The following is a 24,451-nucleotide window of genomic DNA, read 5'->3' as shown; positions in this document are numbered from 1 at the left end:
AGGAACGTTCAGGAAGAGGAGCCTGGCGCCAGGGCATTGGGAACATGTGGAACAGTGGGGTGTGGGAATCAGATATGCTCCCCGGCATGGTGCTAATTCTGAACTGGTCGCATTTACTTTGTGTTCTTCCTTCTGTACTGCTGCAGGGACTCAGGTCTGACTCTTTTGCTTCTGTTTGCTTTCAGTTTGAGAGTTGTCCATTTATCATGTTGAAGTCTCAGATCCCTTAACTGGCAGAAACTTCATAGAGGTTAGATAAAACCCTGGCAGAGAAGACTGCTTTCACTAAAATTTAGAGTTTATCTACATGGCTATTTAAATTTCTGGCATGAATCTGCTCAGCGCTTTAGTTAATTGCCTTATGGAATATGATTGTGCCTACGCTACTTGAACAAATCGAAGCTATCCGTCTTCCTCCAGATCCTTACCCGTAGTGTTTACTCAGTCTTCAACTTCCCCAAAATGAGTAAAATGTATTTACTACAATAAGAAAATTAGAAGTCTCAGAAATGTGAGATTCTCTCTCAGGGGATACGAAAAGTGTGTTATAAAATAACGCCCATTCTTTAATTCGTTAAGAATACACGAGAAAATTTTTTTTTTTTTTTTAAAAAAAAAGAAATAAAACTAAGGAAGTCAAAAGGAGCTACTTTTGAAAAGATATTTTAGAAATTCAGGCCTTTTGATTAGTAACCACCCGTAGTACCAGCAACACTTCAAAGTGTTCTCTAAACACTGAATTCCCATCAGTGATGCTGCAAGCCTTAGCTCCCATCTTTCATGGTTACCATTGCGGTGACTTCAAAAGAATAAAAAGAGAATGGTAATCGCTCACAGTAACCTTGGACTCACGCTAGTAATTGCGTATTTAGCTATCATGCGCTCACAACCAGGTAATTGTCTCATTAAACTGTGTTTTGATAAATATAGTAATTAACATTTAGTTATAAAAAAAAAAAATCAAATACTCAGACCATTCAGGAATGAAACTCAGAGCCCAAGGGACATCTAGAAAAAAAATGAAAAAGAATTAGATAGTGTCAAACATAATCATCTTCAAAGGAAGAAGATCGCTTAAACTTGCCTTTTACTTACTGAAATGTGCTTTGCATATTTTATTGTTTTTGTCATCGTGCTTGTTATAATCCAGCAAGCGAATGTTCAAAGAACATAAGATCCTACAAATAAATAAAATGAATATGAATAAATTTATAAAAAGAGACAACAATTAGGATCAAGAACTTGACATGCCAGCTTTGATGATATGAAGCTACGGTGGTGTTCTCAGTGGTGTTTCAGCAATGCATGATTTATTGGAAGAATAAAAACTATAATGTTTTAAGGTTCATGACTCTCACATGTTGAATTTTAAGCATGCAATCAACTTCAATCTAAGAAAACTTAATAGCACCAATTTTGGGGTGGTTAAGACCGTAAGATTCAATTGTAAACATTAGAAGGCAGAGGAAGAAGCTATAACAGGTATCACCTTTCAAAATGTGTGTTATTTACCTTAGAGATATATTTGAGAAGCTGTCTCAAACCATATATTAGGAAAATTGCAAAAGTTTCATGAGGTTATGATTTAGCAAAACTGTTGGCAGTTGTTTCTATTGTCAGTTAAGTATATGAGTCTCTTAATTTCTAGAGTTTTAAATTTACCGATTCATAGAACTGGGGAGCTATCTAGATCAGTCTTTGAGTTTATTGAGCACAGAGGACTCATTCAATGTCATGTTCAGGCACTGGCTTGGTGTTTGCAGGTAAGAGCTGAGAACTTACAAGCATGCATGCCACGCAGAGATTGTATGATATATTACATATTGAGTGTGGTCTAATCAACGTTCTATATTACACTAATCTCAAAAAGAATGCCAGGCAAGGATAGGAGACATACTTGTCAAAACACAAATATTTAGACGGTTTCTGAAAATAAACGAACAGAAAAATCCCAAAGGTTTAGGATCCAGAAAACAGCTATTGTTTGCCCATAGTGTTTTGGCAGCAGCTTGTTGGCAAAGTAAGTTAGTAGAGAAGATGACAAATGAAAATTTTAATATGAAAACTAAGTGAACAACTTGATCAGGAAGATCTAATGAATACTCAAGGGACAGAGCTATGGGAACGTGTGTTTGTATGAGACTGTTTTTCTATGCGTCTGCCTAAGTGCATGCCTCTGGATGTGCTTGTTTTTTTTTGTGTGTGTGCTTATTGTCTGTGTGTGAATGTGTGCTCGCGCGTGTGAATGTGTGTATATGTGTGTGTGAATGTGTGTGTGCGTTGAAAGGGTAATGCTGGAGTGTGGGGTGACCAAAACTGGGAAAGGTAAGCAGGAAGTGATAAGATGGGGAATAGAATCAATATTTGGTGTTTATGCTTAACTCTCTGTGACCATCAAAGATTAAACTATGGAATTACTTTCAGTTAATGTTTTTGTTTTTGTTTTTTGTTTTTTTCTAAGTAGACACAGTAAATGGAACTGGCTTTATTCAACAGCAGCATAGATTAAAGTAATTGTTAGGCTTGGGGTCTTAAATCCTGAATAACAACAGAAGGAAGAGAAAAGGTGTTGGTTTGCTTGAGAAAATGAAACAAAACAAAAGAAAGGAAACAAAACACAGGATTCTGTGAGTTCAAAACATTCATGACAGGGGAGACCTTAGGCGGGAGCTAGTCAAGCATTTTGTCCAAGATGTTCCTTGACTCCTGTGTTCCCAGCGTGAGTAAAAAATAAACCTTTAAATTCTGATTTCCAAAGGAGGATGTTCATGTCTTAAAATGCCTCTGTGTGGAAAGCAGCCTCTGTAGGTCAAGACTATGCAGAGGACGACCTGCTCTCTACGGTCTTGCTCGTAAGGGCAAAACTCACCCATGCAGCTTACATTAAACTTACAAAGAGAAAGCAAGCACCAATCATGGCTGCTTTGAGTGTCACGTCGAGATCTGCAGGAACATGGATCCCAAAGTTGTCAGCGTTTGTGAACACGTCATTGACAAATCCCGACCAGTACTTGGAGATCTTCCCAATTGTAACCTTCTCATCAACAGTTTTCACCTTTGCAAAATTAATAATGATAATATAATGATGATGATAGATAGGCGTGATATTGCAGATAAAAAAGATGGTGGACATCTTGGTATATTTTTCTCTTGATGACTTTGAACGCTATATTATTCACAACCCCCAAGTAGAAACTCTATGTTGTTTGCTCCTGTGTGTGGATAATTACCTCCACAGTAGTCAAAATCTTCAGGCTACCACAGTTTCTGGACCATTATAATCTGTTTTCATTTTTATTTTCTATGTAGATGGAGTAAATAATTAAGGCCAGACAGCCACAAGATGGCAGCACGTGCATCTCTTAGTTACATAGCTAAGCACAAAGGTAATGAATGTCCTTACCAATATTTGCATTTTAAACCAGAGTTCGCTATTATAAAATATGTCTGTAAAATACATATACTGTGTGTGTGCATGTACTCACATGCACACAGATATTTAAAAATTGTTTGAATAAATTATTTCTAGGTATAATTAATAAAATTTAAAAATGTTTCAAATATGTAAACCTTTAAAAATTAATACATTGTCAAACTACATTTTTTATGTTATACTCAGACCTTTGTTAACTCACTCCCTTCTAACCAGTCCTAAGTATTATAAGTCACTTCAAGCTAGTGTATAATCAGGAGACTGAGATTAGTCTGACATTGAAGTCTGCCATGCCTATTAAATGAGAGATCCACATCTGACTTATCAACAATTTATTTCTTTATTCTGTTTATCATTCTGACAGTTATTTAATATGGAGCCTCACTTCCTGTATGATGATAGAAAATAGAAAATAGAGAAGGTTTCTTAGGACATAACTATAGCATGAATACTAAACCCTAATGTCAAAATCTACTCAATCACAATATTAAGAAGCTGTGTGACATCCTTTCAGAATATGGGCTTAGGACAAGTCACTTAACAAAGTTTGTATTCTCAATATCTAGAGACTCTTGCAGAAGTTGTGAAAACAGACATAGGTGGGATATGTGTGAATAATGAAAATGGATGCTTTAAATGTAAATTCTCCCTGCCTTTGATGTACATTCAGGATATTGGTTGCAAGAGCATATGCTGTTACAGGCTAAATTTGCAGTGGCTCATGTTAATATTCAGTTCTTTAAACCTACAAGTACATTATTTTATTAAACAAACTTAGCAAGTCTTACATACATAGCTTTATGTAGTGACATTCTAGTGGAGTGTGCTTCTGAAATGAGACCTGAATGGGATTAAATGTCCATCCAAGCAGGCCAACAGAAAAGGACAAGAATAACATACATATTCACTCTGTCCTACACGTGCGTTAACTCCCTATGAATCAACTTCATCAAACATAGAACTACCATGATTTTTAACAATCACAATATATAAGTTATATAAAAATGATGATATTGTCTCTCATTCATATATATATATACATATATATACATATATATACATATATATATATGCTTAAAGATTTAAGTTAAAAATAACAAGAGATTTACTGTTTTAAGTAAGAGGATATAGTAGCCTATCACTGTATTTAGCAAATATGCCAAGAATTTTAATTTTATAATCTCTGGAGAAATAGCTATTTTTATAAGCATGGAAACAGGATTTATTAGAGTATTATACTTACATGCAATTCTTAAAATGTATTTAAGAGGTACATTATGATCTTGACGATTCATAAATTGAATTGCATTGCAAGAACTCAGGACCTAAGCAAAACTTTGTCATTCATACCTCAAAATCCACGTCACCAAAACAGCCACAAGTTGCACAAGGACCAACAATTTTCAAAATATCTTCTTTGTTTGCGTTTTGGATTGTGAATTTGGGCTGAAAGGGGTCCCACTTCTGTGCAACATAACCAACTATAGTACCAGGAGGGGCTTGGATTTCTAGCTGTAAGAGAAAATAGCAATAAAATCAGATCTTCTACAGTAATAATTCATTAATCACAGAAGAATATCAACATACATCTACACAATACTTGTTATGATATAACTGTTGTATTATAAAAACAATTATACATCGGCGTTTCTAGGATGCAAAGCAGTGTTTTATTCTAACATTTTGTGTTAGAGTGCAAAGTGAGATTTTGTATCTCGTATTTTGTCATGGAAATGATAAAAATTTATTTCACTAATATATTTAGCATTTTCCACGTGTATGTGTGTATATGTGTGTGTGTGTGTGTGTATTCTGCAGAATGTAGAATGAAACCACATTCTTCTATCTCACAGAGACATCAGATCAAGTTGAGTCTACATCAAAGAGCAGTTGTTACACTTCTAACAATGACAATTATATTTTAAAATAAAATGATTGAGTAATGTCACTCTGCTGCGTACCATGGGTTTATTAAATGTGCAAATGCTCCGTTTCATTCTGAGTGTACACCCAGGGAAGAGTACACAGTGGATGAGGTTGAGAGTCATGGCCTCTCCTGGCATTGCTACTGTCGAAGATGAGTGTATTTGTGTAGTGGTGTGAACTGTAGCCATTACAATTATTTGGGTAATATGCAGGCCAGGAGGCTATATCTCATTTACAGGACGCATGACCTGTTTTTACCATTTAAGCTTATGGTAGCTACCATAGTTTCAGGTTACACATGTAAAAAGTGTAATCATCAAATCTTCATTTTTTTTTTTTTACTCTATAAAGGAAGATATAAATTCAAACAACTGTAAGGTTTACTGTCTTGTAGTTCCAGATGAGTGCCACTTAAAGGAATAATCTTAAAAAGAAAAAATGCTGAGGGGCAGTGACCAACCTCTTGTAGATAGCAAGGGCACCAGCAGCTGTTACACCTTAGGGGCCTGTTCACTGTAATCACCTCTCGACCCGAGTTGTCTGTGATCCTCAGGGTGCAGGCTCGCAGCGTGGAACACACATTACGATTAAAACAGATGCTTTCTTCCACTGCAAAGTAAATTCTTTGTCCCAAGCTGTTTTTGATCTCATATTTGTTGGAGGTCTCAGTGCCGAGTATCACTATTACGAAACACATCTTATGAAGACATGCTTTGATTGGTATCACCACTCGTCCAAAGTCAAGGAGTATTAATAGAACATAGAGTCATGGTGGAGTTACTGAGCTGATAGTTTCAGCTTCAGACACATCTGTTTCCATGTTCTAAACTTTGATGACTTAGCCTCAGGAATCAGAGCAAAGTCTGGGAACAAAACTAACAACTTAACTAATTTTATTCTAGAACTATGAGCAAACATGTTCCACCACCTTTCAAACAAAGAACAAATTCTGTAAGAATGGACTCATTACTCAGATAACAACCCTATTATTTTTCTTCACGGTATTGGGACAATTCACAGTGGCATTTATTATCATATCTCTAATTTCTCTTAACATCCACAGTAGTAATGCTGGTCAATCAGTTTAATTCTGACATATATTGGAGTAATATAGGATCTTATAAACAGAAAGCACTCAAGCAATTTGAAATTTAATCAATCATCTTCACACACTTTCCTATGATAAATTGTGTACGTATTTTGTTGAGTCAATTAGGAAGCAATAAAACAATAGCATTTGTGTCAATGAAATTTTAATATGGCCTCAACTGTGACTTCTCTTATTAGGATGTTAAAAAAATTAGTGATTAATATCCACTGGATATTAACTATTGCTTTAAGATTAAATTTATTAGAATTTAAATGTCACTGTTATGAAAGACTTATTTTCATACTTACACTTTCTTTAAAATTAATAAATTTAGATTTGGTTTAAAAATAGGTCAAGCAAACATTTGATGTAATTCTATACATTGTTTATAACGTTTTAGATGTAAGGAATCGTCTGAACACTAAAGCCTTTTCAGAAGTTTTAATAAATGCAGAATCTGGTGTACTTACTCCCAAGAAGTTCCACCTGCTGATGGATGATTATCAGGTCCAGCTGCAAAAGGATGATACAAAGGAAGTGAAAACCTTTACCGTGCAACAGGAAGCCTGTCATTTTTATGAAAACATTTTGAACACTCACCATGTGTAAGACAAAGACATTGCCACAGAAACCAAAGCAAACTCTGAGAACAAAATCAACTTACTTTATTCTAGATCAATGAAAAAATGCGTACCATGTCTCAACTAAAGAACAACTTAGGTAAGGAAGAATTCATTATGCAAATCATATCCCTATAATTTTTCTATGAAGCCATGTCTTGATTACAGGATGTGTGAGGTGTCTCCATCAAATGTTACTGTTTAACTAATAATTTACAGAACTCTTAAAGTCCTAAGGCAGAAGTGTCAAGAATAAGAAGAGTGACAGTGTTTATGCTGTGTGATAATGAAAAAGGGCAGTGATACTACAAACTATTTGGAGGAGATTTTTAAAATAATGTGTGAACAATAATGTAGAAGACATTTTAAAATGTCCTCAAATCTCTTCTGAGAAAATGAAGCCACAGGATGAGTATTGGGTATCCAGCTTCTTCCAGTCATTGCTTGTCCATGGACTCCTTCAGGTGGCACTGTGCTTTAAAGGAATAAATATCTGTTTAAGCTTAAAGATGTTGTTTTGTAAATAGCTCTAATTCCTATTTTCCTCAGACCAGGGAAATCAGAAAACTTTCAGACACCAGCAGAAAGTCAACTGAAGCAGAGAAAATGTTCTGCTATCAAATATTGGCCACAACCTTTGGCCTAGGTAATTAAAAATGAAGTATGCAACTCAAATAGCTGTTGAGGAATTTATTGGCTATTATTGAGTGTTTGCGTGCATGATGTATATTGCACATACCACAATGCCTATGTGGTAGTTAGAGGACACAGTTTAGGGGTTGTTTCTATTCTTTATGTAGACTCTGGGGGTGGAGCCCATATTGCTAGGCTTACAGTGGGTGACTGTTACCCCCAAGCCATCTTACCAGCCCATATATTACCTTTGCAAATGAAACATAAAATATTTGTTTTAGAGAAGCCTCATTTGTTTGTATCTGTAGTTTAATCCTCCCCACTCCTAGTCCCATGAAAGCCAAGTCATGAGCCTTTACTGAATTACTATCACTGCATTTCTAATACTTCAATTTAAATCCCATCATGAAGTTGTTTTCACTGTATTCTCTCATCATATATGTAAAGTTGTCAGGAATCTTTAAGACAAGGCAATTTTGGTAAAGTATGGTATTGGTTGTAAATCAATGACTCCAGGAAATTTGAGTTTGTCTATTTTTTCTTTCATTTTCTTTGTATATCCTGAGGTGAGGTAGAATATTTCCTCTTATTGTCTTACCACTGATGAAAGAATACAATGTGGCCTCTTTTTAGAGAGGCAAATGTTTCTTATGGAAGTCATTTATGACTTGAGATACTCTAAAATCCAATGAACAATAAAGACAAAGCATCTTTAAGGGGAGTAAATTTTGAGTGTATTACAGTAGTTCTGTTTCCTTGCAGAAAATGGAGAGATGTGAGCAAGGAAGGGGAAAGCAACTTCAGAAAGAATGTGGTTATTAGCTCTAAGAAGAATCAAATTAGCAATGGAGCCCTGAGGTCAGGGTTACAGTGTCTAAGTTTAAGGTAAGTTACCTTAACTTGGTCACATCTTGGGTGACCAAGAACCTCAGACTACCTAGGGACCTAAGCTATAACTAGCTCAGGGACCTAAGGTAAAACCAAATACTACTGTTTTTAAAGAAAACAAAAACATAGCAATAAAGTGACTCATAATCACATTCTGCTTTGTTCAGATCAGTTCTTTAATCAACCGTCATCAGAGAAGTTTCTCCTGCAGCAAGTGGGAACGAATGCAGAAGAGACCCACAGCAGACACACAGAGAGTAAGAGACCTTCGAAGACTCAGCCCTAAATGGGATATCTCCATCAAATCCCTCTGCTCAGGGCTCAGGGCTCCCTATTGAGAAGGAAGCAGAAAGAGTGCCAGAGGCAGAGGAGATGGACAATGCCAAGAAAACAAGGCCCCTAAGTCAACAAGTTCAACACACATATGAACTCACAGAGACTGAGGTAGTATGCACAAGGCCTGCACCAGATGGTGCCCTAGAGCTCAAAAGAGAATTAGTCACATGTCCCCATCCCTAACCTAGAAGCACTCTTCAATTGATAACCACTTGCAAATCAAAATCTAGTTTCCAAATTACTCTTAAGGGTAGGCTCCATGCCCAGCAGTAGATGGCCAGCAGAAAACGAAGTCAATGACATCTTTGCAGGTTCCTTGTCTAACATGTCATATCAGGGATTTCCTCTTTTAAAAACATTTTAATACACACACACACACATACATACACACACACACACACACACACACACACACACAATTTGTGTATATAATATGGCTTCCAGTTTAATGGTTTTTTTTATGAGATTCCTGAGTGTGCAAATGAGTGGGTCTCTGTTTCTTGTGTCTTCTCTTAGGTTCTTTCCTTCTGTTTGGTTTTTTTTTTCCAAATTCCTATGTGTTTGCTTTTTGGTTTTATCATATAACATACCATATCATATTGCATTATAATCCCTTAGAAGACTGTTAGCTGTTCAATGAAGAACATAAAAGGTGGATACGAAGGAAGGGGGGATGGAATAGAACTTGGAGGAGTAGAGGGTGAGAAAAGCATAATCAGGATATATTTTGTGAGGGAAAATTATATTTTCAATAAAAAAGTTAATGCAAAGTCATTTAATAGAAGGTTATTTGATTTTGAACTGCTCCGGCATCTTTTGTATATATAGGCTTAAAGTAACCCCATATTTTTTTAGTAAAGAATGAGTAAGTTATTCTGATTAGAAATAAAATATTCACAATTTATAGCATGTTTTGATTTCTGAAAAATACCAGTAGAGCTATGTTTTCAGAAAACACACTGCATTTAAATCAGAAGCTCATGAGGTCTTAGGTCTATTTATCGAACACTAGGACACATATTCATGTTAAGCATCTGGCCACGGTGTGTCATCATTCATGGGTGGATGAAGACTATGTGGTAGCCATATGTGATCATCAAACCCCAGCCCTCTGGCGCTGGTATATCACTTTTATATTTGGCAAAATCTTGTCTGACAACAGTCCCAAACAGCTTGCAGCAGTTAATCAACTCTAGTCAGCTATTACAGCTGATCCTTTTTGCAGATGGAAGAGGGTAGGCTAGCTTTTCCAGCTCCTTTTCCTAGCTTCCTGCACTCGCCAGTCTCTATAGAACATTTGTCTGCCAGTGGGTTTCTGGAGAAGGCATCTGCAATTATAAACATTTTCCCAGCAACATATGCTGCATGCAGCTAAAACCCTATCAGGCATAACAGAAATCTCTTGTACCTTAAGGGAATTAACACAGAGATTTGATTTTGATAAAAGAGATAGACTTTATGTTTGAAGGAATGCCAGACAGGCACGTATGGTGGCATATGTGCTGACATTCCAATATTAGTGTAAGAGGCTTTTTAATCTTGTGTAGGATAATCTGCTAAAACAACAACAATATACCCATACATGAAGAGCAATGGCTACTTATTTGCCACATGACAGAGATATCACAAGGCTCGAAGCTCTGTCCATTCTGCTGAGACTATGACAGCAACTATACCTAGTAGCAACATGATCATTCAAGCAAGCTGGCCTGGAGATTAACGAACATCAGAAGACAGTAAAAGTTGCTTTCCCTTCGACTTTCACACTACTTTTGAGATCTGTTGAAAAGTCTCAACTCTTTGCAGAAGCCTCCACAACCGCCTTCTCCTTTAGAGATGTGTGTTTTCCTGGCTTTTGTACACTGTTTTGCACTTTATAAATCAACATTCTTTTTTTTTTTTTTTGTTGGGCCATTAACTTACCAAATGTTTGAGTGACACGACATTGATGTTATGCTTCTTATGCACCTTGAACATAGCAAGTGCTCAATAAATATGTTTAATGTCATAGCTGTATGTGGGTTTTGTCTGATAATTCCTTGAGAATACTATCTCCACACCTTGAGGCATGAACAGAAGTCAGATAAACGTGTCACATGACAAAGTGAAGACTGTTTAGTCTAGGCCACTCTGTCAAGTCAATAAGGAGAGGTGACAAATAAAGTGGAGTAAAATTCTTTCGAAATAATAGAAATCAATAGAATCAGTGTTTTATAACTTCATGAATTGCCGTGCATTCTGTACTCCATTAAATTATTGGTTGAAAAGCAAGAAACTGAGTTTGACTCGCTTTCAAAGAAATCACACTAGTAGAAATGGAAAGCATGCAAACCTGGCTTAAATACTCGAGACCAGGAGGGAGAGCAGCTGTTGGCAGAAAACTGCTCGGCTGAGAGACATCCGGCTGCTGCCTTGCTTGTTTCCTGGGATTGGAAGAAGCCTCTTGAGAGTTTTGATCTGGGCTTATAGCTCGAGGAAGAAAACCAGGCAGACCTCTAGGCTTTTGGTTCTGGGAATCTGCAAGAGAAAATAAATATCTTGATGTGTGTTTTAAAGTTTAGGTTGCTTTTGCTTTTAAGTAATTTTTCTTTTCTTTCTTTTTTTTTTCTTTTTTGTTTAAATGTGATTTAGATGTCAGTTTGTCCCTTGATTGACGTCTCTCGTTTTGGTGCATTTTCCTCTATTTTCGCTGTTCAATGCTTTCAGTCAGGGAAGAAGGAACACAGAAGGATGCTGTGATTGCTGGGAGAAAAAGTTGAATAACTTGGATTAAATAATTGACCCACAGATACATTGTACACATAGCATTTTTTAAAAAAGAGATGAAGAATCATAGTTCACAAAAGCAAAAGAAATGGTAACAGGCCCTCGCTAGCCTGTACTCATAAAAGCATAGCCTTAGACTTGAACTTTTCCTTTCAATTTTGACAACCCATTAAGCCATAGTTTCCTGTCTTTGGATATTATGGGGCTGCCTTTTATTTTATGAAGCCATAGTTTCCTGTCTTTGGATATTATGGGGCTGCCTTTTATTTTATGAAGACACGTTGTCTAATTTTTTTTTAGTCTCACTTTGAATCACACACTTCAGCGTTCATCAGAACCACCTGAGGGACCTATTAAATAGGCATTGGACCTCTCTCCAGTTATCGACTCAGAAATTAGGGTGGGAGGTTGGCAAAGATGCATTTTGATGAGATCCAGGAAAAGATAATAGTCCTAATGGTATGAAGGTGTCCTTGGAAAACTCACTGCTAAACTGCTTAGGTTTGAGGAAGCTCACAAATTCTCTGTGAGTGTCTAAGTATAATTATAGAATTACATGAAGGTCACTTTCCTAGTTTAGAACTATCCACCAATATCAATATTGCTCCCAGTAGATACGCTTCTATTTCAGTCATTTCACATTGAAGCCTATAAATTTCCTATTTATTGTGCACTCATCTATGTGATATTATGCATAAGCCTCAGTAGCAGAATCTTTATCTAAAAATATAAATGATAGCTTTCCACTACTGTCACTGTTCCCTTATTCAGGTCTCATGGGTGTCATTGTGCTATCTCCCTTGTTAGATACTATGCTTTTTCCATAGACTACCAGTGCTTTCAGTTCTCATCCTCACAGGGTGTCAAGGTTTTAATAAATGTAAGTGGTCTGTCAATATTGCTCTAACTTAGCCTTTAGTTCACAACAAAGTGAATGACCAGGTTTTTATTTTTTCAAATATAATAGGGTTCATTAGGAAAGTATGCACAGTTAAACACTGCACTGCTTAGCAATATGACAATTTTTGAGACTATAACAATTATTAGGAGATTTCACTGCTGTGGGAAGGTCATGCGTGTGTTAAAACTAAACAGATTCTGGCACTACTAGGCAATAGCATTTTATGAACTGTGGTCTATGTGGTTCCTGACTGATAGAAACAAGGTTAGGTAACATGTACTTGAATGAGGTAAAGAAATTACCTCATTTGATTATATGTTCTTGTTCAACATATAGTAAATTTGGGATGCTATATACTTAGTAATAAATTATAATAGTCTTATTCCTGCAATGATACCAGATTTATGAAATTTTCTGTTTTTGAGGTATTTTTCTGCATCTTTAAATTGCAAATACAGTTTTTAAATGTACTGAGATTCTTTCTGAGATAATCAATTCCCATCATTAAGAAAACCCAAGCATAGTCTGAACAGGGATGAAGGAACACAGACACCAGATGAATGGCCCTTTGGACAAAGGAATAAATTGATTCTAGTAACGACAAGCTTGTTAAGCTTGTGCATACAGGAAGTGTTAATGAGGGGCAATTGCCAGATGACTCATTTATTTATTTACCCTTAAGGTTGTAGGAACTGACTGGGTTTCTATTAATATTGATGTCAAGTTGCTAAGTTTGCATTTATCTGTGGCATTTGAGATCTGTATAGGACTAGCTTGAGGATTAAACAAATGAAGGAACTTGTCCTTTGGCTCCACTGTAATAGAGCTTGTAAGTTATAAGGCTGCAGCAGTTGGCTTCCCACAAGGATCCCTCCAGAACTGCCCTGACCTTTGGGACAGACACAAAGGAAGGCGATAACACTCTTAGGAAAAGACCCTGGCAGGGAATTTCAAGGGGGAACACCAAGACCAGGAAGATTATGTAAAACTATCTTAAAATCAGAGGGGAATTTGGGTATTTTGGCAGGAGTCTCATTTGTGTCCCTGGTTACTGCTGACCTGAGGGTCAGGCAGGCTGTAGGGTATGGGAGGGTATCGATCTCATGGGGGGGGGGCACGAAAGTGTGATACTATTACTGATGCTGTGATGTACTTACAGACAGGAGGCTAGCATGGCTGTCCTTTGAAAGGCTCTGCCAGCAGCTGACTGAGACAGATGCAGATACTTACACCCAACCATTTAATTGAAGTCAGGGACCCCTATGATTGAATTATGGGAAATATTGAAGAAGCTGAAGGGGAGGGTGACCCCATAGGAAGACCATCAGTCTCAACTAACCAGGACCCCAGGGAGCTCCCAGAGACTGAGCCACTAACCAGGCAGTGTATACTGGCTAATCCAAGGACCCCAGCACATATATAGCAGAGGACTGCCTGGTCTGGCCTCAATGGGAGAAGATGTGCCTACTCTTCGAGAGACTTGAGGCCCCAGTGAAAAGGAAGGCCTGGTTGGTGGTGGGAAGCACCCTCTCAGAGGCAACGGGAAGGAGGAATGGGATGAGGAACAGTGGGAGTGGGCAGGGAGAAAGGGCAACAGCTGGAATGTATGTAAATAAATAAAATGATTTTTAAAAATCAGAGGGGCGCTAATGGTCACAATAGCAACAGCTGGATTTTTTTTTTTTTTTCAGCAAACACCTTGTCCAATATCCGTGCCACTAGCCAATGTCTTCCCTTTGCAGAAACCAAAAACAAAACGAAAACCAAACTAGTGGCAAACCTATACTCTAGAAAAAAACTAGTTCACAAACACAATGCACTGGAGTAGCTCATGTGGGGATGAAGATAGATGCATAATTATTAGCCAGAAAGGAAACATTGTCAGCTGCTGGAAGTATTCCCTAGCTTGGTCTTAGTGGTGGTTACATAAGGGTATTCTTATTTAAAAAATCATGGAACCTATATTTGGTACTTCTTGTGAGCATGCAATATGCTACAATTATATATGGTAAATTAGTAACAAAATTTGCTGAAATATGTTATCTCTTACTGACACTTTCTTTTTAAAAGATCAGCCAATAACTCCACGTTTATATTGTAAATTACGTTGCTTTAACACAGCACAGTACAAGACTCAATGTCTGGACGTGGGCTGTCTATCCCTGACCTGAGCTACTAGGTTTCTGAACTACCAGCTGGGCCAATGGATGCCTTTCGATACACGTATCTTTACCAAGTGAAGAGGTTTCAGATGACACACATTGCTTTGAATCTGCTGGCCTGCAGGTCAGACTGTCTTGGACTTGTCTGTAAAATGCCCAATTACCCTGTAATCTTTGAGGTGATGCTACCCGATAATTCAGTTTCATAGGCCAGATATCATTAGGAAGTCATAGTCATATCATTAAATATTTTTGAAAAGCATATCCTCAGACTTGTTTTAAGTAAAAATGAAATTAAGGCAATTGCCCAAACAAAATTTCCTGTTTAAAAGACAGCTTCTTGTCACTTTGAGTTTGTAATAAATGTTCAATCCAAGCCATGGGCTTAATATTTTTAGCTGGCCATAGGGGTGTTGGTTTTTACCCTGAAGTTTGTCTCTGGGTTTAGTATTAAGGTTTTTTCATTACAGAACATCACTTCTTTTTAGCAGATTAATCATAATATTGCTTTCCAGTCACATTTTCTTCAAAGCCCCAGACCACCAGATGAATAAGAAACTCCTTTGAATTACTATGTGGCTTTGAATTTCTATCTACTCTTTTAAAAATGTATAACTAACCATAAATATTTTACACACGCTGCAACTCTTCTCCTCACAGGCCGCTCTGTTGCTGTTCTCAATTTATAAAATGAGAGGCGTTTGGACCAAGCTAGTGTCAGTGTTCAAGAAGTGTTTGTCACGGTTTGTGTTTATTTGTCTTCAAATGGAGACCATTTATGCACACATACATTAAAATTCAAGATTTTTCTCTCTGTTATATTTTATAATCTTTTTCTAAGCTTTCCCAAGGATTCTCAGGGACTGGCCTACATTAAATAAGCATGCAAAACACGAAAATTACTTAATCTGTTTAATAGGTGTCAGAGATGTATTTTATGAAACAAGGAGGGGTGTATATACATTATTTGGATTGAATCATCTCTTTACATCATGGAAGACAGTGTACATTTGTAAAGTCATCTTTTTTGTGTGATTAGTTTTAAATGCTTCTCACAAATCAAACTTCTTCATTCTGAAACTTTTCATTATAATATAGAGACTAATAATGTTTTGTTTTGATAATTGAATAAAATGGATTATAATTTCAGTTTTTAGAAATATTTCACTGTGATTGTAATTTATTGCCCCCCAATAAAACCATATCTCTTTTCTTTTGAAAACTGCTTAATTAAAACAGATATTTTAACAGATACTTTCAGGGTTCTGAGTAAAGCTCTCCCCTTTCCCCTCAATGTCCCTAATTGGTCTGCTTACTTAAATTGTATATTAGGAACATTTTGATTGATTTTCATATTGAATTCATTACTGCAGTAATTTTTGAAGTATTTTAAGTTTGTAAGCAAAATATTTAGTTCTAGTGTGTCAAGTTGAGGCTACTCTCAGATGTTCTGCTCTTCACTGGACTGTGTGTCACATGGTTTTGAACAACAAATGGGCAATTAAAATATTTAAATAACATATTTAAATGTTTATGTGGAATTTCATCCCATTGCTGTGCTTAATCTAAATATCCCCACTCTAATTTTGCTTTACAGCATTTTTAAAATTTTTGCTTAAGTTTACATTCACGGCAATGAAAACACATTTTATGCCCGAACCTTTACTATTATTTTCGACTAACGTGTGTGTGTGTGTGTGTGTGTGTGTGTGTGTTTTAAGCCAGTACAAAGTAAATCTTGGTGTAAAATAACTTAAATTCCAGTGTTCAAGAGCAATACATAGCAGCCTTTAAAGGACCAGCCTCACTGATTGTACCCCAGTAGCCATGCACTTGTATTTATAGTATAAATGAGGGCAAATTTAGTTGCTGCCTAGTTTTACCCTTACCTTTAGAGGCCATGGCAGTCTGAGTACTTCTTCAAAGGCAGCCAGGTGAAAAGGCTTTTCCTGTTTCAACACGAGGAGATCAGAATGAATAAAACTCCCGATGCTTGCCTTCTGCCTCATGTCAGCTTACAGATAGCAGAAACACAGTGCCTCGCTGGTTCTAGAGTGTTTGATTTTTATCTCTTTGGACAATAGGGGGAGATAAAGCCATCATGAAAGTAAAACAGCTGCTTGGAAAAAGTCACGTAACTTGGTGGCTGAGAGAACTCCTTAAAAATAACACAGAGAAAGGTAAGCACAGCATTTATACTGTCATGTTACCACTTAGGTGTGTGACATGTTCTGGAATCCGATGTGGCCTGTTAAGTTCTCAGAGTCAGAGACTGTGTAAATCAACCTATCACAGGAGAGACTGCCATAGCTATAAACACAATTCTTTATATGTTCAAAAGTTTGAAGAACAACCTTACTTATTTTGTCATGTGATTTCTGCCCAACCTACACTCCACAAAACAAGCAAGCAAGCAAACAAACAAACAAAACAAAACAAAACAAAACAAAGAGGGTGCATTCCCAACCATTTATGCACGCAAATAATTCTTTATTTTCCTGTGTAAATTAAATGTGATTAATCACAGAAATTGGGAAGCACAAAGTCTTGGTAGCTCCACAAAGCTAATCAACTCAGCATCTACTGAAAATGAAACTTTGGCCTTAAAGTATCAGCCTTTTGGTTCGGGGCATAGCTTCTTAGGAGAACATGGACTTTGATCATCCTGCCAATCTGCTATAGTACAGGATACATTCCAGCACAGTCTACTCAAAAAATAGTGACATTGCCTCAGAAGGTAAGGAAGGGGACACAGCAATCTAAAGTCCAACATGGTACGTATTAAAAGTATAAATTTTCTCATTTGATAGGAAACTTTTTGTTGTCTTACTTTGCTTGGTAAGTTTGGGCCAGAATACAGCTTATTATACAGATATTTAAGTTATCATTCCACAGAAAGGCCGTAGTTGCATTTCGATTTTTAGGTTAAATTTCATAAATTTTATTGGCATTTGCAAAAAAAAAAAAAAAAAAAAAAGAAAGAAAGAAAGAAAGAAAGAAAATTAATCTAAAGATGTTAAGTTGTACTGTCCAACAGAGCGTTTGAAATTGTGATTATAATTGGGCTATAATTTTGACTACTCTATAGAGCGAGCACCCACTGGAAATAAACAAACAAAAAACCATGATTAAACATATTTGACCTGTAGAGGGCACACCATCCCAGCAATTGCATATAGTCATGTGACCGAGAGCGGACCTCTAAGATACTCTGCAACCTGGCATTTCCTCTTGCTCTAATGTGGTTAGGCTACCTTTGAGGGATGTCCCTGCCTATTTCTTCTCTTGTATATTCTTTGTCTACCTGGCCAACCACAGGGCCAATGTTGTTTTTCTCTTTTCACATGCCTCTCAAGTCTCCCTTTTGTCTTTTCTTTTCTGGTTCATATTCTTTCTCAAGGAGAGGCTCTGACCCCTCTGTAATGAAATTCAAATGTTTCAAGCACGCTAATGCTTCCAAATATCCTAGTAATTGATAACTATTGGTTTGTGCTTTGCGGCTTGTCTTTCACTCTGCCAGTTACTGTAGGAGCTGCTGTCCAGCTTCACCTTCAATGCTACCATTCCCAAGAGTCCTATATAGTAGAGCTAAGGGCCCCATTATTGCTCAAGATGGCCACACCCTCCATCAGGGACAATGGCTTCTCTTGCTACGGTGATGCATTTTTCTCATCCCCAATTTTGATCCCATCAAGCAGAGCTAATAAAAGGTAAGCCTGTCTAACCAAATTAGCAATAAAAACAGAAGAAGCAATAACAATAAAAAAAAAACTGGCAAACTGGAAAATCAAATAGTGAGCATAAAATAAAAAAAAAATTAAAGAAAAGAACCTTGAAAACAAATACCAAAAAGCATAGAGGTGGAGTCTTGTCCCTTCCCTGTTAACTCTTGACTGGTTATCTTGAGGAAACCAAATGTACAGAATATCTTATCAATCTTAAACTCCATTTGACTTAGACTACACTCACAGCTATCAATAATGGTGATGTTCTCAGGAGCCCCAGACTCTGTTTGTAAAGTGTGTCATTTAAACATATTATGCACACAATCCCCACTCTTGCATGCCTATTAGTAATAAACCACATACACACCATATTAAAAACAAATTTCTGCTTCTCTCGTTGGCCATTAAACTTGGACAGTTTGTTTTCAAAGATTATTTCCAACACTTCCTAGAAGGGTAAATCCTGTCCAAACTGGTTTTTGATGAAGACACAATGAGGCAAAACTGTGTGTCCTGAAATGTGATTTGGGGGGAATTCTCTATTTATTATGTTATGCATTTGTATATTGCATATGACTATGATCAAAATCAAATGTTTTATGGGAAAGGACGTTTGCACTGAACAAAAGCTTATATAACCTCAGCCCTTTAGTCAGAATAGAGATACACACCAACTATGTTGCTTAATAATCAACCATTTATTTCCTCACACTCTGTATAAGAAAGTTACAAATAGTAATGGGAACTCTTAAATACCGTTGCTCATGTGGCCTGCTGTCAAACTTTAGATGTATTATTTTCATCGACTTATTTATTTTAGTGTGTGTGTGTGCGCGCACTCAAGTATAAATATTATAGGGGTATGATATTACCACCTGCAGATAATCTCTGTGGTGGTATGATATTTGTAATTTTGGGGAGTTTTCGGAGAGTATATAAATGCTAGGTCTCTGAAAGACAGGGTGGGTTGTTGACTTGGTGGTTTTTGGTTGTGGTTGGTTGAAGTTGGTTGTGGTTTGTTAAGAAGTCATGCACAAAGAAGAAACAACAAGAAGAAATTAGATATCCTGACAGCAAAGATCAAACTTGCCTCAAGGAACTGGATGCTCCTAATCAGCAGGAAGTTGTCTTACGATGATGTTACCCACTTTTGACCCTCGACTTTATTCATGAATCTCTTTCCTTTCCTCTCTATCCTTCTCCATCTCTTATCTAGTGTTAGGGGGTTGAAAGGGTGGAAGAAATATGGTGGAGAAAGGTGAAAGAAAGAAGAACACACAATGTAGAAAAAGACAGCTACAATTCTGTTTATTCAATAATAAATCCTTGCATAAAACCTTGTTATTTAATGGTGAGATACTCAGAATCCATTTTTATGGTAGAGGGACTCATCAAAATAGTCTCTTTTTAGACCAGGGGGAATAATTTATTTAAGTCTGCATAATAACAGAGAAAAATAGTAGGCATTACAAATAAAACAACAACAAGAAAATGGCACTAATATTCCCCAAATCATATTATAGGGAAAAGGTGAAAAGTAGAGTTATACAAAAGATTACAGATTTGGAACAGAAACAAGGACTGGAAGAGCTGGCTTTTGTAAGTCTTCACAGAGTTGATTTCCTGTCTCTGGTTTTACTGTGAAATGTATGTGCTCTTAAAAATTATGTATATACATATAAACACACACACACACACACATATATATGTATGTATATATACCTTTTTACATATACTTATAAACTCACATACACATATATGTACAATTTAAATTTATATCAAGGAAGAATCACTTCTTCTTCTTAATTTTAAAAATATTCTTTTTTATGTTATTTTTGAACTAATTATATTTTGGCTATTGTACCTTTTCATAAATAGCAATGTCTCCATTATGCAAACAGTGGTTTTACACACATGTCATTATTTTGTGTTATCATATATAGAAAATGGAATTGATGGTATGGCTTATGAAAATCTAGATCTTTAAAATAAGTACTTTAATAGTGACTATTTTCACATGTTCTTTTCAATACAATGTAGTGGGAGAATAACTAGATTTACAAATGTTAACGTATGAAAAAATAACACCCAACCATTTAGCTATAGCATCTAAGAAATGTAAGCACCTTCATGTGCATCTCTTTTTTCATGTCCCATGACCACATTGTCGTGTAATAATAATTAATGGCTAATTTTATGGCTCTCTGATAGTAATAACCAGACATGAGAATCTATATGTAGAAGGACTATAAGTTAGCAATAGAAAATCTCATTTTAATTTTTCTCACAGCAAGAATTTCTGTAATATGAAACCATGTAAGCATTCCACCAGCAGGCCCTGAAACATGCATTTCTACCCATGAGTTCAGTCTTCAATTTCTTTCTATATCAACAAACACATTCTGGAACCAGGCAGGATGTATGTTGCTGTTTGCCAGAGCTGTAAGATATATAACTATGTGTGAAATATAAAAAAAAATAACTTCTTAATGTGAACTAATATTTCTTATCATTAACACTACTATTCATTTAGACAATTGTGAATAAACATAGCACCTAAGTGCACTTATTTATTATTTACTCAAACATCCTGTCTTGAGACAGCATGTCATGAATGTATGTATGCATTTAAAATCACTCACTACTTCTTCACTGTGTTCGTAGCATCATGGAGCATTCTGACATCTGATGACATGGCTCCACCCTGGAGAATGTGCCCCTCAGTGCAATATCACAACAGAACTCAATAATCTGTTCGTTTTTGAAAATTAAATGTCAGTTTCTACCTTCTGAAAGTAATATGACAAAATGCATTCTCTTGCTGAGAAACAATTTAATTAGTATCAACAATGTGTCTTCAAATGAGATGGACAATAAATTGTCTCACACATGCATGTTAAATTTTTTTTCTGTTTGCTGTTACTTTGCAACAGGAGAGTAATAGCTATTGCAATATTCATTTGTGAGTAATGAGAATAGTAAATTGTACCATGCTTGTTTGCTGGCAGTGAGAAATGTTTCAGTCTGCTTTCTTTCTAACAGAAAAACAAATGATAATAATTTAAAGGACTGAAAAGAAAGGAAAAGAGCCCTAGACATCTACCAGAACACTCCTGACTTGATACCTCAGCACACTTAACAGAGAGCCCTCATTGACCTGGATGAAGTAGAAAAGACTGAATTGGAAGCTCGGTGCTCAGTGACTCCATTTGTCCATGTGGATAAATCATCTCCAGTCAGTAGATCGCAAAGCCCACAGAAGAAGCAAACATTTACCTGGCCTATTGTTCTTTACATTGTTTCAGCCTCGCACATCTACTTCAGTACGACTCAGGTGGAATGGTGTTTAGACATAAATCTGTCTGCGTGGCCTCCTTCTGCCATTATCTGTCTGTTATGCACAATAAAAATGTAACAATCTCTGATGCTGTTTTTCTGAGAGTCTAAGAGAAAAAAAAGAACATTTTGAGACCTTCTGGCTTATATGAATTTTCCAGAGAGAGAAAGAATAGGGGTAACAGTGCTGCAGATATGAAGCAAACCAAAAGAGAGATTAGCAAGATATTCACAATTTTCAGAGACCTCAACCTACCCCAACAAGAACTCCTTTGCCCTTTTAAAAGTTTTTCTTTTGGTCATTATTTGAGTTATATTTACCTTGTGCCTTGCTCACTGTGGCTGTATTTCCCTCTCAATGTCCGGTTGCATCTTCACAAATATCACCAAAATACTGCAATGAGCCCTTCGGTCACTGCAGCCTCCAACCCGGCATCTCTGCAGACAACTACCTTCACTGACTGAAGCTGTACCACGCAGAGCCAGGGCAGCTGCAGTTCAGAGGCAGCTAGCTAGACCAGTGGTTTTGTGCAGCCCACTTTCTTCTCTTTTCTAGTATTAAAAATAGCTTTCCTGAAGTTTAATCCCTCAGGAGCAAAGCTCCCATGAAAATGAGATAATTATTGTAATAAATATACATTAAATATATAGGCAAAACACATTAGAGTCGATTTACGTTTAACAGTGCATTTTTTTTTTTTTTTTTTTTACTTTTTGTGCTATTTATAGGTTAAATCGTTGAGAAAAACACACTTGAAAGCAGGCTTTGTTAAGCAATAGCTAAGAATGTGTTACATCCCTATAAACCACAGTGCTGGGTAGTTTTTGTCATGTTGATCCAAGCCTAGACACACCTGAGAAGAGGAACCTCAGTTGAGGAATTTCTTTCATCAACGAGTCCTATGGGCATATTTGTGGAGGGAATATCCTTAATGGATAATTGGTTTAAGAGGGCCCAGCCTACTGTGAATAGTGCCATCCCTGGATAGATGAGTGCAGGCTGTATAATGACAGCATCTCAGCAAGTCTGGGAGAGCAAGCCAGTAAGCAGTGTTCCTCCCTGGTCTCTACTTCAGTTCCTGCTGGCATGTTCTTGCCTTAAATTTCTGTGTTGGGTTTCCTCAATGATGAGCTAGTCAGCCAAATAATCCATTTCCTCACCATGTTGCTTTTGGTGGAGCAAACTAGGACAACCATGTTGACTGACACCTCACTAAATAGATGGCAAAGGTTTGGGGAAAAGCAAGGTTTATGTTTGCTTTATGTTTGTTTCATTTTCTTGGTGTTTTTTTTTGTTGTTGTTGTTTTTTGTTTTTGTTTTTTGTTTTTTTTGTTTTTGTTTTGTTTTGTTTTGTTTTTTGGTTTTTTTTGCTCATTGAAAGAAGTTGTTAATATCTTTAACGGCTCACACGTTGCCTTTCATGAAGTGTGCACCAAAATCAATGGAGTAGTTTCCACAATAGCTTTGTTTATGATTTGGGTCTTCCTTCCTCAATTATAAGCAAATTCATGAAAACTGATAGTTACCCTTACTTTAAAATCATAATTAGCTGTGACTTAAACCAGATATAAATAAGTGAGTTTTGTTTGTCTACTGTAATTTTTTTTTTTTGCAAAATACATTATTGAGGTATAAAATTAAGAAAATCCCTAATGGCTTGTTAAAAATTTAGGCATGGGGGCTTTTAATTAACAATTCATATTCTGACTGTACTCAATGACATACTCAATGCACATGAATTTTGTGACATGTCTGAAGGAGTAGACACAAAATGTCAAATCAGACATACTTACTTAGTCCTTTATGGGCACCAATACTGATCCTTGGTTTCAGGCTGAAACCCATAGAACAGTACTGTAGAGAAACTACATGTGCAAAGCTCTACGTGTGATAAGCAAGAAGGACATTATAGCTCTTGATGACGGTGAACTTTTACAACCATGCCCTGCTCAACCTTGTTTCTGCTCAGAGTACTTCTGTAAGGTGGAAAAAGTGAGGCTGAGTAATGTAGGCAAATGAGGATATTGCTAAGAAATATGACCATGGAACTGTAGTGGGCTTGGTGCATGAAGTAACTATATTTTTCATTCAAGAAATAATTTTACAAATCCTTCCTTCTGTTTCTATGAAGACTTATTGAGTAGAGGGAACAATATTTTTATTCTCTATAATTTTTTTTAAAAAGAATCCTTTGTTTTTCCTCATACAAATTATGAGCTAAGTGTAATTAAAAGCCCTCTGAAGAGCATATTTAATATACTTTTTAAACAGATGAAATTAATTAAAATATTTTATGTTTTTGATGTAGTATCATGCAGTCCTTACTACTATAGCTTTGTAATATAACCTGAGCTCAGGTATGGTTATTCATCTCTCTCACAGTTTCATTGTTCAGAATAGTTTAGGCTTGCCTGGATTTGTGTTTCCATATAAAATGTAAGATGATTTTTCCCAATTTCTGCAAATTGCATTAGAATTTTTTTATTTGTTTTGTTTTGTTTTTCAAGACAGGGTTTCTCTGTGTAGCCCTGGCTGTCCTGGAACTCACTCTGTAGACCAGGCTGGCCTCGAACTCAGAAATCTGCCTGCCTCTGCCTCCCAAGTGCTGGGATTAAAAGCATGTGCCACCACTGC

At 36.5% G+C, this 24,451-nt stretch overlaps 1 protein-coding gene across 1 annotated transcript; it reads right to left on the bottom strand.

Moving 5' to 3' along the window:
• Nucleotides 1-2,857: 2,857 nt before the first annotated feature.
• On the bottom strand, nucleotides 2,858-16,657 carry Plscr5 (phospholipid scramblase family member 5). Its single transcript, XM_076918080.1, has 6 exons — nucleotides 16,645-16,657; nucleotides 11,259-11,443; nucleotides 6,920-6,962; nucleotides 5,820-6,040; nucleotides 4,784-4,945; nucleotides 2,858-3,055 (listed from the first exon to the last, which is right to left on the bottom strand). Exons 1-6 carry the CDS (start codon nucleotides 16,655-16,657, stop codon nucleotides 2,879-2,881), a joined length of 801 nt encoding a protein of 266 aa, XP_076774195.1. The 3' UTR covers nucleotides 2,858-2,878.
• Between the last annotated feature and the right edge of the window lie 7,794 nt (nucleotides 16,658-24,451).

This window comes from Arvicanthis niloticus, chromosome 21, assembly GCF_011762505.2.
Source record: "Arvicanthis niloticus isolate mArvNil1 chromosome 21, mArvNil1.pat.X, whole genome shotgun sequence".
NCBI classification, from domain to species: Eukaryota; Metazoa; Chordata; class Mammalia; order Rodentia; family Muridae; genus Arvicanthis; species Arvicanthis niloticus.
This window is presented reverse-complemented; position numbering and strand designations above follow the sequence as displayed.

Coding starts and splice junctions, on each gene's coding strand:
- Plscr5 (XM_076918080.1), bottom strand. Junction 6,963..11,258: donor GTCTCGAGTATTTAAGCCAG/GTTTGCATGCTT, acceptor ATCCTTTTGCAG/CTGGACCTGATAATCATCCA. Junction 3,056..4,783: donor TTGGTGACGTGGATTTTGAG/GTATGAATGACA, acceptor AATTTTGCAAAG/GTGAAAACTGTTGATGAGAA.